The 15,126-nt window shown below is 62.6% G+C and overlaps 3 protein-coding genes across 3 annotated transcripts; 2 read left to right on the top strand and 1 right to left on the bottom strand.

The window, feature by feature from the left end:
* Nucleotides 1-400: 400 nt before the first annotated feature.
* THITE_2120617 (uncharacterized protein) lies at nucleotides 401-5,034 on the bottom strand. Its single transcript, XM_003656151.1, has one exon. The coding sequence runs from the start codon at nucleotides 4,818-4,820 to the stop codon at nucleotides 564-566; it is 4,257 nt and encodes a 1,418-aa protein (XP_003656199.1). The 5' UTR covers nucleotides 4,821-5,034; the 3' UTR covers nucleotides 401-563.
* A 122-nt stretch (nucleotides 5,035-5,156) lies between these two features.
* Nucleotides 5,157-7,805, top strand: THITE_2120615 (uncharacterized protein). Its single transcript, XM_003656150.1, has 3 exons — nucleotides 5,157-6,818; nucleotides 7,140-7,172; nucleotides 7,241-7,805. The coding sequence occupies exons 1-3, from the start codon at nucleotides 5,364-5,366 to the stop codon at nucleotides 7,256-7,258; spliced, it is 1,506 nt and encodes a 501-aa protein (XP_003656198.1). The 5' UTR covers nucleotides 5,157-5,363; the 3' UTR covers nucleotides 7,259-7,805.
* A 1,434-nt stretch (nucleotides 7,806-9,239) lies between these two features.
* THITE_2120613 (uncharacterized protein) lies at nucleotides 9,240-11,035 on the top strand. The gene has a single exon (XM_003656149.1). The coding sequence runs from the start codon at nucleotides 9,420-9,422 to the stop codon at nucleotides 10,875-10,877; it is 1,458 nt and encodes a 485-aa protein (XP_003656197.1). The 5' UTR covers nucleotides 9,240-9,419; the 3' UTR covers nucleotides 10,878-11,035.
* Nucleotides 11,036-15,126: the final 4,091 nt, after the last annotated feature.

The raw sequence follows: 15,126 nt of genomic DNA, 5'->3' as shown, positions 1-15,126 counted from the left end.
AACATTCCGGCACACTAATCACGAGTGCCAGGCATAGACTACGTGCGAGCTACGGCTCAAGGAGGATATCGGGTCGGGTGTCTAACACTCCCATCCATCCATGATCCGCATAACCCAGCCGGAAATGAGGCTTGAGTCGAGTGTTTATAAAGGACTACTGTTAGGTACAGACAACTCAGGAGCACTCGCCGAGGCACACACAGCCGCTGACAACCATGAGCGCGGACGGGGATACTGACGCGATGTCGTGTTTGTCAGTCAGTAGGGATTGAACCACGGCAATACATTCAAATCGACCCTCCAAGATGGTCATAATAGACTGTTTGTGCCTGCCAGGGAGAGAACAAGACAAACCAGCCTGATATGAGAGAATGAGAGTATGGGATCACAAACGTATACAAGCAGCCCGTGATGACGACATGTACTGTACATACAGTGCCTAATTCGTTACCCTTACGATGCCAAAACCAATGCAAACACCCGCCACCCTGCCATAGCCCAAACAACAACACCAACACCAACACGCCAGGCATGCAAGTTCCCGCGCAAACCACCACCCACCTTCACCGCCTCTCGTCAGGGCTAGCGACAAACTTGACGCTCTTCCGCCTCTCCCTTTCCAAGCCGACCGGGCTCCGGCCGGGGCTGGAGCTGAGGATGCCGGCGGCGCCCGCCGCCCGCGCGCTGCCTCCTCCCAGCCCCGCCGCGCCGGCCAGCGCCTCCCGCACCGTCTCGACCGCCCTGCTCTGGGGCACGTCATACCCGTCGCTCCTGACCGCAGCGGCGGCATACCTCCCACCACCGCCGCCATGGCCGCCGCCACCAGCACCGCTGCCGCCTCCTCCCAGCCCCGCTGCGCCCCCAGCCTCGCCATGCACCAAATGATCGTCCCCAAATTGCCCTGAAAGCCCGACCTCGCCTGTGCCAGGGCCATAATATGCACCAGCAGCAGCAGCAGCAGCACCCCCACCAGAACCTCCACCTCCAGCACCACCCGCAGCAACCGCCGCCGCCGCCGCCGCAGCAGCAGCAGCCGCCGTAGCCTTGGCAACCGCGCGCGTAGCCTCCCCCACGACACGCCTGACCTCCTCGGCACGGACGATCCCGGCCTCCGCAGCGCGACGGCTAGGCAAGCACGCATGGCCGCACCCGTCGAGCGGGCATCGCCCGTCGGCAGGCTCGGCGGCGCCGGCGGGGTCGGCGAGCGGGTCCGACTCGCCGGCGGCGGTGGCGGCGGCGGGCTCGAGCAGGGCGGCGTGCCAGGCCTGCATGCACGAGGCGTGGCCGCCGTGGGCGCAGCCCGGGCAGTACCACCATGTTGGCAGGCTGGCGGGGGATGTTGTGGTGGGGGCGGGGTCCGTTGCGGATGCCGGCGCCGGTGGGTGGGAGGGTGAGGGCAGGGGGAGAGCGGCGGTCAGGGCCGGGGCGGAGTCACGCTCGCCGCAGATTGCGCAGGGCGCCATGACGGCGCGGCAGCGCTCGCAGGTCCACACGGACTCGGTCGAAGCCGCGCTGCGGTCGATGTCGCGCGGCTTATGGCAGGCAGTGCAGACGAAGCCGGCCTGCACGCCCTGCTGGGCAGGCGAGAAGATGGCAGGGTAGTTCTCGCCCCAGTGCGACAGCGGGGCGCCGGGCCAGCCCTGCATGCAGAGCTTGCGGAGGAGCGCGGCTTGGGTGAAGAGCTTCATGCTCATGAGCCGCGAGTGGTGCTGGCGGAGAATGGCGCTGGCTTGAAAGCGGTCGATGACATCGTCTGGGAGGAGCGGCTTCAGGAGAAGGACGATGGCTGAGGCGTTGAGGGCCGAAGACTTAGCCTCGAATGCCAAGGCCCGGGATATCAGGTCGTAGGGCTGGAGCGGGGAGGACGGGGTCGCCGGGGTTGCTGCCGCGCCGGTTGATGGGTGAGCCGGATAAGGGTATGGGTGGTCGTCGGGCCAGCAGAGGTAATCCGTCTCGACGATGAACGGGGATTGATCATCTTCAAAGCATAGAGGCGATTCAGGAGGCGAGGGTTGCTGCAGAGGAGACTCGGGCAGAGCATCGGGCTCCGGTTGCGACGGGAAGCGCGACTCAAAACTATCGGTGGTTGTCTGCGTGATGGCGTGATGTTCATCGGTGAAGGTCGTCATGTCCGTTTCGGTTCTCTGGAGCAGCCTGTGAGGGGACATGGCGGCAGTGCTGTTGGGCGTATTCCGGACTTCATCACCCCGCATGCGACTCTCAAACTGTTCCCTGTCTCTGTTCTGCAGCTCGGCGAGCGCCGCAGCCTCGGCTGTTCTGCCCGTCAAACTGCCGTCAGACGACGTGGTCAGGCCGGTGGTGCGTCTGCTCTCGTCCGATATGGAAAAAAGGTGAACGTAGCTCTCCCCGGAGTCATGGCGAACCAGATGGTGCCGAGCTCCCCTCGGAGGCGATCCTGGCCGACTGTAATCCGGCACTTGGGTTGGGGCCGATCGCATGCGGGGCACGTCGATAGCGTTGGCTAACGCTTCGGTATCGTAGAAGTCGTAGCCCTCGGTACTTGCGTAGGTCGCTTCGCTCTCATGGCTTGCGACGGAGAGCGGCACCGAGTCAAGGCGTTTACGACTTTCCAGAGACGGTGGGCGGGCTGCGGGAGGAAGCGTGAAGCTCTCCGGCTCCACGATGGGGGTGAGCTTCCTCCCGCGTTCTCTCACGTCCGGTCGGTCAACGTCGGGGCGGTCTGGCACCGGACGGGCGAGGGGTGTCGGCACATTGGAGGTGCTCTCGAGCTCCTCTGAGAGCAAGGACCTCGGGCGCAGCGCGTTGTCGAAACTGGTGAGAGAGATGACCTTGCGGGGCGTGTCTTCGCCGTCGAGAGTGGTCTGCATCGGGGCGCTGAACAACTCGGCCAGGGCCTTGGCTTTGGCCTTCGCCTTCGCCTCGCTCTTCCTTCTCACTGCGTAATGGTGCCGGTCCATGCGGCGCTCGAGGTGGTACTGCGCTCGCCTGTGGAGCAGCATGTCGACGGCGAAGGCAAGGATCCGCCACGTCTGCGCGAGCCGAAATTTCTTCACGTGGGCGGCAGCCCTGGCGTAGTGTTCGAGGATCGTCGCAATCCGGTCCGGCAAGGGGCTCGCGCCGGGCGAATAAGGCAGATCGCGATGGAGCGCCTCGAGATAGTTGACGGCCAAGTATCCGTACACCTCTGCGTTGGCAGCGGCGGGGACGTGACTTACCGCCATGGCTTGTTGAGGTTTGTAAGTGCCCGTGGCCCGGATGGTCTGTTCGAGCGACATGACCTCCTCCATCCCTGGACCAGCCGGTGGCGTCGTACTGAGCGTGGCTGTGGAGCGGGTGCTAGGGCGACGTCGCCGGCTGCCACGCCACCTCGGGCCTATGAAGCTGCCAATCGCGTCATCCTCCGAATCGCTCCTGCTGACGCTGAACTGGGGAGTTGTGGGACTTGAGCTAAATGAGGGCACGGCGACTGCGTCATGGTGTACAATGTGCGGCCGCGGGCGCCGCTGAGGTGGGGGCCGCTCGTCGAGGAGCATCAGTACGTCGCCCTGGGGCGAGAAGGTCATGGTCGAGACGGCCTGACGGTCAATGACGTTCGGAGCGAAGGATATGTCGCACTGGCTGAAGATGCCGTCCTGACCGGCCGTCCAGAGAAGGTACTGATCGCGCCAGAGCATGGCGCTGGGGGAGCTTTCAAACCAGCAGACCTCCTTGTAGGGCATGGTGGGCCGGGCGAAATCCCAGACGTGTACTGCGCTGATGCCGTAGCGCTTCTGGCTGCTCTCGTCGTAGGACACGGCAAGCTGCGAGGCCCGCTTCCCGCGCGCGGTGGCAGACCATTGCCCGGGACGCCAGGCCAGCGTACCAGCCGGGGCCGGGGTCGACAGCGTCCACTTGGGCTTCTGGCGCTTGTCCTGCCTGGACATGTCCCACACGTAGCACTTGCTGTCCACGCCGGCGCTGGCGAGGTGGATGCCGTCGGGATGCCACGCCATCGCGGTGCACGTTCGATCGTGGGCCTTGATGCGCAGGACGGCGGCGTTGGGCTTGCGCATGTCCCACTTCATGACGGAGCCCTGCTCGGTGGCGCAGGCAAAGAGGAAGCCGTCCCGGGGGTTCCACTGGACGTGCCGCACGCCGTCGGCGTGGCACCGGAAGGCCTGGATGGAGCGGAAGGTGGCGCCGGCTCTGGCCTGGGTGGGCTGGCGCACGTCGAAGCAGCGCACGATGCCGTCCTGGCTGCCCGAGAGCAGCCAGGAGTTGCGGTGCGGGTTGATGTCGAGCGCGTTGACCTGGCGCGAGTCCTCGCGGATCTGGACGCAGTCGACGGGAGCGCCCGGGCCGATGAAGCCAGCACGCACGAGGTCGTACTGGAAAATCTTGCCGCCAGTGCCGGCGGTGAAGATGGCCGGGTTGCCCTGCGACTCGCCCCAGCGGACGGCCTTGACGGAGAGCTGGTCGGCGACGGACGCGGGCGTGTTGTAGCGCTGGGAGGGTTGGGCGAGCAGCAGGGCGCGCAGGTCGATGCCCTCCTTGACGGCGAGCCCGTCGAACGTAATAGTCTTCAGGACATGGCGGCCGGCGAGCACGGCGGAGCGGCCGTCGGGCGAGCTGTCGAGGCAGGCGATGGGCACGCCGGCATGGTAAAGGACGTCCTGCGACGCGGTCGGCCGGTAGTTGGGGGCGAGCGGCGAGCTGGTGATGGCGGCGGCGGCGGTGGCGGCGGCGGTGGGCGAAGGGGAGTGAGAGTGCGCGTGGACATGCGCGTCATGGGCCGAGTCCGGCAGCGGCTTGCCCAGGAGCTTGCGCATGATCTTGCCCTGGTTGCCGATGCTGTACATTGGCGGGATTGGCAATCGCTGACCAATGCGACATGGACATGGCGTGTTTTCCGACCAGCCGGATCGCAACGGCAGCCACGCAATTATCGCATCGTGTAGTATTTGATGCGAGCGGATGTTGGCCGAGGCATCCGTGGATGCATTTCAGCAATCGATTGTTCGCCTTGTGCAGGTTCGATTTCCAGTGGTCAACTCGATCGAGATCGACCGGGACCTCTGCAGTGACCCCACTCCTGCTGTGCTCAACGCCGCCTAAGGCAGGTAGGTAGTGTAGCTTGCTGCGGCGGCCCCAGTTTTGAGCCCCGCCTTGGCGTTCATTGCGCTACGCTTCGGGCATGCTTGGCCACAGCGGAGAGCATCGGCCAATCCCCGGTAAGTTCCTCTCAGCAGCAGGAGGAGAACCTGGAAACTTCGAGACTGCGCATCTTACTTGCAAGCCACAACACGCACGCAGCATCAGCGTTCGCATCAGCGCTACGACCCTTCATCGCGGCGGTCAAAAGGAAGAGAGCCAGGAGTTCCATATCGTTTGCAGTATCGACTATGGACCCGGGCAGGCAGGCCATGATCAACGGCTGGAAGTCGCCGCGCAGAGACAGGGACAGGGACAGGCACAGAGACCTCACCGCGCCGCGCTACGACCCGGCCAACCGCATTGCGAAACCCCCTCGACAGCCACCGCCGAAGAGCAGCAACGCGAGTGCGCCCGGCAGATACCTCACCCAGGACGAGCAAGCGGAACAGTTCATCGCCGGCGAAGACAAGTTCGTGCTGAAGCAGGCCAAGAAAAAGGCCGACATCCGCGTGCGCGAGCAGCGCGCCAAGCCCATCGACTACCTCGCCTTTGCCCTGCGCTTCATCGACCCTGACCGCGACGTGTTCGACGACGATGACGGGGATGTTGAGATCCCCATTCCCGCGCCCGAGGCCGTCCTGCAAGGTCTGGACGTGCCGCAGCTGACGGAGCTCGAGGAAGACATTCGCTCCTACAACACGCTCGAGACCAACGCGAGGAACAAGGACTACTGGACCGCCCTGCTCGCCCTCTGCGCCGACCGACGCCAGAAACTCAAGCCCCAAGGCCCGGAAGGGCGGGCCGTGACCTCGGTAGCTGCCGATGTCGACCGCATCCTGAGCCCCAAGACGCTCGAGCAGCTGGAGGCGTTGGAGAAGCAGATCAGAACGAAGCTGCAGTCCGAAGAGCCCATCGACACCGATTATTGGGGCGAGCTGCTCAAGAGCCTGCTGGTCTACAAGGCGAAGGCCAAGCTCAAGAGCGTCTGTGCTGCCATCAAAGAGGCCCGGGTGGAGGCACTCCGGGCGCGGGATCCGGAAAAGGCCAAAGCGTGGGAGGCGTCCGATGGGTTCGCCGGCACCGCCCCGGCTGCCTCCGCTGGTGCCACCAAGACTGCACCCCGCCCTGCACCCCGTCCTGCGGCGTCGACGACTGCGGGCGCCCAGAGCACGTCCAGCGCGCCGCCGCCGGGAACGGCCCGCTTCGCATCAGCCGGAAACGAGGACTTCTCGCAGGCGACCAAGGCGCTTTACGACCGCGAGGTGGCCCGGGGCGTCAGCGAGAACGAGGAGATCTTCACGGCGGAGGAGGCCGTTCCGGGCATCCAAAAGCCTCTATGGGCCGACAAGTACCGGCCGCGAAAGCCGCGCTACTTCAACCGCGTGCTGATGGGATACGAGTGGAACAAGTACAACCAGACGCACTACGACCACGACAACCCGCCGCCCAAGGTCGTCCAAGGCTACAGGTTCAACATCTTCTACCCGGACCTCATCGACAAGACCAAGGCGCCCACGTTTAAGATCATCCGGGAACACGGCCGCCGGAAGGGCGAGTCATTCGCCCCCGCCGGCAAGGAGGACACATGCCTCATCCGTTTCATCGCCGGGCCACCCTACGAAGACATTGCCTTCCGCATTGTGGATCGAGAGTGGGACTACAGCGCCAAGAAGGAGCGCGGATTCAAGAGCAGCTTTGACAAGGTACGCTGACCCTCCGCTCACCCACGTGTTTCTCTCTCTCTCTCTCTCTCTCTCTCTCTTGCTGCTGCGCCGCAGGCGTGTATGGCCCCGCCGTGCGCCGTAGGTTGACCATCGCGCGGTCGCATCTGTCTCGGGCCCAGCCCGCGGCCCGTCCTGATCCTCCAACATGCTAATGCGCGCCACTCCCCCACCCGCCGCTGTGCCCCTCGTGGGATGTCCGGCGAGAAAGAATGCGGCCTCCGGTCGCACTTGATCGCATCCCGGCCCAGATTGTCCACCAAACCTGAGTAGTCGAATCGAAACTGACTGATTCAATTCCAGGGCATCCTGCAGCTGCATTTCCAGTTCAAAAAGGTATGACATTTTTTCCACCCACCTCGACACCCCCCGAGACGAATCGGAGGGCTAACAATCCTTTGCAGATCTACTACCGGAAGTGAGGTGCTCTCGTCAGCCATCGGGCTTCGGCCTCGCTCCCACGGTATTCCCACGGTACTTCTCAGTTCCGGGACGACTCATCTCTGCGAACAGGGCTTCACGGTGGAGTTGGCCTGGCCGAGGGGATGCCGGCCCGTGTTGGAGGCCCCGTCTCTGGCGAACCGGCCTTTGTGTGCGTGTATGATCTCTGCCGACACTGCAGCGGATGGACCCACTCCCGACAGACCACAGAGCGAGTCAATGAGAGCGTGTGTCGAGAGCACAATGTCCAGCCTTGCCTTGGGTGTGTGACCCGCGTCCCTGGCCAGGTCATCGTTCCGCCATTATCTCCGCCATCGCGCGGTCTGCTCCGTCACGCCTGAAAATGCCGCCTCCCGGGCCCGGAACGTGGAACATGATCGCGCCACTCATTTCCCCACCTGAAGCAGATCGCCGCTTCGGAACCGCTCTGCCTGGGCTGCTGCTCACTCGAGTGCCAGGCTACCCCCCTGATGGCCCTCCTTTGCCTGCGACGTGTCGGCCCGGCCACACAAAGGTGTGTGCGGAACGGCGGCGGGGGAAAGGGCCAGGCAATCTGCGCATGCTCGATTTGGGTTGCTGACATGTTCCTGCAGCTTGCTTGAGCCCCCACTAGCCCTCCATACCTGACTGACGTCTCTGGAGACGACGAAGCGGCTTGCTGCTGCTTGCCCCATGGCAAGCACCAAGATGGCAGCGCAAAATGCTCATGCCGCACGTTTCGACAGACTTTCTAGAATGAAACAAGCATCCTGCAGCCTCTGAGATTGCTGCGAGGCCATCGCACCGTACGTTGCATCTCCATTGGGGCGGGCCGGCCATCTGTACCAACCCGTCTTGTGCCCAGCAGCGCTTGATTGGCCCTGTCAAGCATATTGGCCGGCGAGCTGCAGCTTTCCGGCGGATTTTCACCTGGTCTTCCCGCCAGTTCCTGTTCGCTGTGCCATCCTGCTGAGCACTGGGACAGAGCAGGCCGGCGGACGGGGACAATTCCACAGCGGTGGGCGGGGAGAGCGCGGAAGGGCCGAAGCCGACAAGCTGCAGGCGACAATGAGCTTGTTGCCAGTTCTGCGAGCCGTCACCGCTCTCCGTTCCAGGCGGATTCCTGCCTCGCAACCAACGGAGCCGTCTTGTGGCGGGGTGTCCCCCTTCGGCAAGTCCCATATACGGATTACACTACCTGAGGCACTGGGTCCAGGTCGGGACAAACACCCTTGTCAGATTCTTGTCATTTTCGCTGCCGCTGATCTGGCCCCGGAAGATGAGGAGGCCATGGTCCACACTGTGCATCCTGCGCAGTTCGGCCCCGCGATGGTCGCGAGGCTGGCCTGGACTGTAATGGGGCCACCCCCGGGCGGCGGCTGTTGGACCTAGCAGGTCCCTGTTGCTTTGCAAGCGCGGAACTTCCCAGAACAGCCACCAACCTTGTCTGCGTTTGCCATCCATGGATCTGCCCTTTTTAGCAACCCACACACTCACAGAGCGACACACATCTCTCCCTACACAGATACAAGCTACACACACAACGGGGCGCAATCACACGGTGTACATCCACACGCACACCCTCTTCCGCAGCCAATGGATGAACATGCCCTACGGATACATGGTGCCTCGTGCATAACACAACGCGTGCAGGCATCCCACCGCCGCCTCTGCGCCCGGCACAGTCGTGCCAGGCCGATGCGGGATACGCCAGGCACGCGGCAATGCTCCAGCATCTGATGTAAGGGTCTAGCAGCCAAACAATGCGCTGGCAGTCCTCTCGACTTTCCGTCTCGACACATCTGTGACCGCGCCCTTGCTCCTCCGGATCAAAGCACCCAGACGGCTGTTGCGGTAGCCCAACCCCCCCCCCCCCCCCGTCGTACACCCCCCGTCCGGGAGGCAGGGGATCTCCATATCCGGCCAACAGACCCAACCCGGTAGCCTTGGCTCTCTGCTGGGACTACTTCTGCCCAGTCTCCCCAGAGTCCCGCGGAGCTTTCTGCACATCAAACTCGACTTGTCCTCCCACAGGCGCATCTCGGCCAACATCAGTTGCGCACATCTTTGTCCTCGCTCTGTCGAACAAGAGACCGGCCATTGCCTCTATTGTCTCTCATCTTCCACTGACCGTCCTCGCCATCTTGCCTCCTCCCCCGCAACATGGCCGCGTTTCCCGACATGGGGCCTCCATACGCCCCATCACGACCAGTGGCCCGAACAAGCAGCTCGCCTGACCCTGGTATTGTCGAGGACCAGTTAGTCGCCGGCATGACCGCGTTGCAGAGCCACGACGGTGACTGCAAACGAGCTTACCTCCCTAGCCACTGGAGCGGCTGCCTCGGGGCCCCGCCAGGCACTGACGAGTTTGAGCACTACGCGCTGCACAGCTCTCCGGCCTTGAGCAGCCTGAGTTGTCCAGAGAGCTCGGCTAAGTCCTCGCCGCGCAGCTGGGACTCGCCAGAGCAACTCGGGCCGACGCCCTGGGAGGCGGCCACAGAACAGCTCCAAAACCGCTACCACGGACTGGACCCGCAACTCTCGGGCGTTTCCTACGTCGCCACCAGTCACAGCACCGAAGTGCCAACATCATACCCTACCGATGCGGCGCCCTTCGTCCCAACACAGGATTTCCACCATCCGGAAACCGGCTCGCAGCATGTCCGCAGCCAGACTGAGCCGTACCCGGCAGGCTATCGTGCCCCTCCCCGAGACGGGTACCCCACGCCGCCTGAAAGCGGCCCGCCATTATCGACCTGCACCGCGGCGGGAGACTCGCCGAGTCCTACAGACGAGCAGCGGAGCAGCCAGGGTTCCAAGCAGCAACCAGATCCGAACGCCGGGCGGACCAGCGTTCCCAGCGGCGGCGCTGACGACTCTGACAAGGACGAGTCGTACGCCCAGCTGATCTACCGCGCGTTCATGAGCCACCCCCGGCGGGCCATGACCCTGCAGGAGATCTACCAGTGGTTCCGCGAGAACACCGACAAAGGCAAGGACGACAGTAAGGGCTGGCAGAACAGCGTCCGCCACAACCTGAGCATGAATGGGGTACGTCCTGCTCTGCGGTTTACCGGCCGCCAGTTAAGCGCTAACAGAGGCTCGTCCAGGCCTTTACCAGACGCGACCGCAGACCCAGCAACGCCAAGGACGGCGACGCTGAGGGCGGCAACGGCAACGGTAGTGGCCAAGACGGCAAGAAGTCCTCCGAGTGGTACCTTGAGCCATGGGCCTGCGCCTCGGGCGTGCAGAGCACGACCCGGTATCGCGGCAAGTCCAACCAGCGCCGCTGCGCAACCAGCCACGGCATCTCCGCCCGCGTCTACCGGGGCTACTCGGCGCATCGCCACAGCTACTCATCCTCGGGCCGCAAGGGCGCCGCCAACAACAACAACAGCAGCAGCATGTTCACCGCTGGCCGCGTCCTGCGCACCAGCACGCGCCAGGGCGTGGCCACGGCACTGCGCAGCAACGCGAACGCCATCAACCTCGCCGCGGCCGCCGCCAACCACGCCCTCCCGGCCTACCCCTTCCCCGCCGCCGCGCGCGCAGCATTCATCTACCCAAACACCTCCACCCCGTTCTACCACTCGCCCTCCACCACCTCCGCCGCCACAATAACACTAGACTACGAGCACCATCCCCACAACCAGCAGCAGCAGCAGCCCTACGAATACCCCTACGAATACACCTACCCTTCCCCCTCCCCGCAACTCTACCACGCCGCCACCCCCTCCCCGTCCCCCGCTTCCGCCTCGACCGCGACCGCGACCGCGACAACCGCCCTGGCGCGCGCAGCAAGCGAGCCGATCCCAGCCGGCGGCGCGGGGGGGACAGCCAGCAGCAGCAATAACAACACCAGCGGCAGCGGTAACAGCGACGACCCGACATCCGCGCCCATCGAGCAGCCGGTATATGCCGCGCCGGGATCAGCGCAGCACAGCGGGCACGCGTCGCCGTCGCCGTCGCCGGCGCCGGGCAGCAGCATGGACATCGGCATGAACATGAACATGAACATCAACATGAACATGGGCGTCGGCGTGGGCGTGGATATGGACATAGGCGGCGGCGCCAGCGGCATGGGTGGTGTGTACGACGAGGTGCTCGATCATCGGTATCCCGGGTGGGGCCCACCGGCGGCGCCCGCTACGGCGGCGGCGGCGGCGGCGGGGGTTGCCGGGGGGGTGGGGATGGATGTGCAGATGGATGTGCCTATGGATGGGGACGGGATGGGCTTGGTGTCGTCTGCTGGCGGGTGTGGTGAGGGGGCTAGCGGGTATGCGGTTGCACGGGGTTATTGACGGGTCTGATTTTTTTGCCTTCTTCTTCTCTTTCGTTGGAGGGGGTGTGGTTGCGCTTTGGCGCCCTGATGGAAGGGAGGGTGCGAGAGGGGTTAGAAGTGGCGAGGTAATGGTAATGGGTGGATGGGGCCGGACAGATGTTGGAGGGTATGGCTGGTGTGGTTTCTGCGCGGGTTACTTGCTTCACTGTGTGTTTTTTTCCTGTGGATTTTTTTTTTTTTTTTTTTGAAGATCTGTTTTTCTCTCTGTTGTCGTCTTCGCACACATACACGGCGGACTTACGCTTCAGCAGCGGCTGCGGCGGCTGCTGAATCCGGCTGGGGGGGCATGCACATTGTACGATACCAATTTGCTGATTTAGCTACTTTCCTACCTACCTCCATGCCTCACTATCATCTTGGCACTGCGCTACATACATGGAAGATGGATACCCCCGGTTTTGGTTGGCCGCCAGTTCGGCCGGTCCGTTGCTGGTACTTTGCGGTAGCATTGTCGTGACTTGGTTGTGTTGCTGGGTTGCGCGCGCGACTCGCGCAAAGGAGAGCGGTGTTAGTCTTTGACTCTCTCCATGGAGTTCGGTGCTGCTGACTCGCCGCAGTTGAGTATGTCTATGCCTCTATCCCTGACGCGGCGTAGTGCCTGGATTCAACCCGTAATAGCATCACCCAATTCATTCCTCCCTTTCATCTTGATTCTCCTTTGGCCCCAGACCGCCACCGCCAAAAACGGAACGATAATGGAATGCGGAGGTACCGAATGTTAGCTCTTGTTGATAACGTCGTTGGCACCTGCGCCGGGCCACGGCACAGCAGCAGCAGCAGCAGTAGCGTGACCGGGTTGGCCAGCCCGGGGGGCCGGGGAGTTGAACGCCCCGGACCCCGCGAGCAGGGCGGGCCGTTCTGACCGGTACATAGTTAGTGTACAGAATTACTGCGCTTTTTAGCGCCCGGCACGCCATTCGCCGTTCTGTGCCGCAATGCGCCCACCACACCCCCCTCACCCCCCCTTCTCCCTCTCCTGATCCTGGTCGCCGGGACCATGCCGGTAGTGGCTAGCGCCGTGCGAGCGATCTTGATCTTGGCTCATCTCAGCACAGGGCAGGCCAGGGCCAGACAAGGGCAGGACAAGGACAGGGCAGGCTCGGGCTTGTGCGTTCGGAGCGGGGTTGTGATGGTGGTGGCGGAACTACTGGACATCACGGGACTGGACTCGGCGTTCGGGGTGGTGGTGAAAAAGAAAGACGATGCGGTTCTTCTACTGGCTCTTGTGTAACTTATCACTTTTGATCTTTTTGACAGCGCTGGGCCCTGACAGGATCTCCCTCCAGTCGGCTGTGCCCCCGGCCCGAGTGCAAGACAATGATCGGCGTTCTCAGCGTTCTGCTGCGGGCTCGCCTGGGAGGAATACCATACTGTACGTAGTGTACATGTATTCTGGTAACGCCTCCGAAAGTTAGATATGACCGGTCTGCAGTGCCAAGAGTCGCCGAGGGCAGAGGACTCGGCAGTAACAATGCGGGAGCGCAGAGCGGTGAACGGACGAGGCCGTAGCCACGCCATGCAAGGCAAGTCTAATGTATATCGGCAGTGGCAGATGGTTCGCCATGTATGAAGACGGTTTTTGCGTTTCTCTGTAGTTCTCTACGTAGTCCATGCAGAGTACGGCTTACTCCGTCTGTATGTACAAACCCTCAGCAGTAGGGCTAGCTTCCTCGTATATGCTAGGAGGTATGTTACGCGTTTCGTGTTTCGAGTGCGCGCCCAGGTAGGCAAGCAGCAGGGATAAAGAATGGCTGAACAAGGGTGAGGATTTCTGGCAGGCGTCGGCTCTGCATCTCCATCCCTAGTTCTGGCAAGAAACAAGCTTCTTGCGGCCCACATGACGGTCAAGCCTTGTCTGCTCGACATCATCCAAGCTTCAATGACCTTATCTTTCGTATACACTATTTGTATGTACATACATGCACCTCCTCCAACCAGCATTTTGAATGATACAGCGTCACGCAGCCTGATCGGCTGTCAACGGCAGCCAACAACCTCGCCGATCTCTGGCCAACCAACCCAGCCCCTCATCCCCGGGGCCCTCGAAACTGCCGAAAGGGGCATAGTTAACCTTAAGCTCATTCCGCACACAGTCACTCGCCCTCTTTGATTCAACGCCCAGCGCAACGCCACCGGGCGGCCGACTGGGACCTGATTCGTCGGGCGGCCGGCAGCGGTGTCTTTGGCGTCCGCGGGGGGGAAGGACCGCGCCCGCGAGTGGCTGATGCGAACGATAATTATAGATGGTGCGGAAGATTGGCTGGAAGTTGCTGATGTAGTCGGCGACTCGGCATGTCCGACCTGGCCGGGCACCATCTCCCTCTCTCTCTTTCTCTCTTTTGGGGGGTACATCAGCTGGAGCCGATGACGTGGGGAGTCCCTCATCGGGCTACATGGAGAGCGGCGTTGCTCTGTAAACCGCCTACCTGTCTGAGTGTATCACGTAGCCAGCCAGCCCCAACGGTGTGGAATATGCAGGGGAAGATAAGCTTTTTTAGGTTTTTGCAAACACTGCGGCCACTGGGCCGCTCATTAAGCGGGCGAAGTACAGAATACGGGGCCTTCAATTCCGCCCCGGACAAGCCTCGATGCAAGGCTGTGTAGCCCTGGCTGCGCTGAGCCCAATTGTGGCTGCAACTCACTTCTTGACTGTCAAGGTAAGTGGTTACCTAGTTGGCATGCAGCCATGGGCAACGAAGCGGGGCGAATCACACGGCCCCGTGCAGGGCAAGGATCGCCCTGGGTCCTTCCCGGGAAGCGTCTAATGCCAGATGCAGATGCAGGTTTCGAAGCAGGGGCCCAGTCCACGCACGGAGCAGATCTGGATCCCCGGATGTCTGTCTGTCAGCGGCGAAAGGGCATGTCACGTTTGGGTTACATAGGTACTTCCGCTCGGCTCACGGCATGCAACGTCAAAGAATCAGCGAGCCAGCGGCCGGCGGCGTATGACTGCGACGCTGCAGGCGAAGCTGTGGAATTTGGATGAAGCACGCTATATTCCGTTTCTCAGGGGGGCGTTAATCTCCGCCTGTGCAACGCCAGATGTTTCGAGAACTATGGCTTCCCACGGGGAGCTGCAGTTGCGGGGCGGTCTGGGGACGGGACGAGGGGCACGCTGCACTGAGAGACTGCGGCGGTGGCTGGAGAAGCAGCCACCGAAAGCAGCGGGGGTTTCAGGATCCGTGCCTATCTCAGTAGGTAGGGGGTCGGAGCTGGAGAGAAAGCATGATCCTGCAACGGCGCTGCATCACGTCGGGCGCTGGTGAGCCACGATTTTCTCGAGAATGATCTAAGAACAGGTCTGAAACAAAGGGAAGGGCTGTGTTTTTTGCCCTTTTTGTTCTTCTGCGATGAACTGGTTTTGGATTTGCGGAGTTATCCCTTCGTCAGGATACTGCCGGCCGTATGTTCCCCGCTGCCCATTTGGCCCCCAAGCGCTGCCCTGCCCAGTAACTCAGTCTTTCTAAAAGTCTTCCTTTTCCGCGCCTGAGATACCCGGAAACGGTTAACGGGCTCCTGCAAAGTGCG

This window comes from Thermothielavioides terrestris, chromosome 5 (genome assembly GCF_000226115.1).
Source record: "Thermothielavioides terrestris NRRL 8126 chromosome 5, complete sequence".
Classification (NCBI taxonomy): Eukaryota; Fungi; Ascomycota; class Sordariomycetes; order Sordariales; family Chaetomiaceae; genus Thermothielavioides; species Thermothielavioides terrestris.
This window is presented reverse-complemented; position numbering and strand designations above follow the sequence as displayed.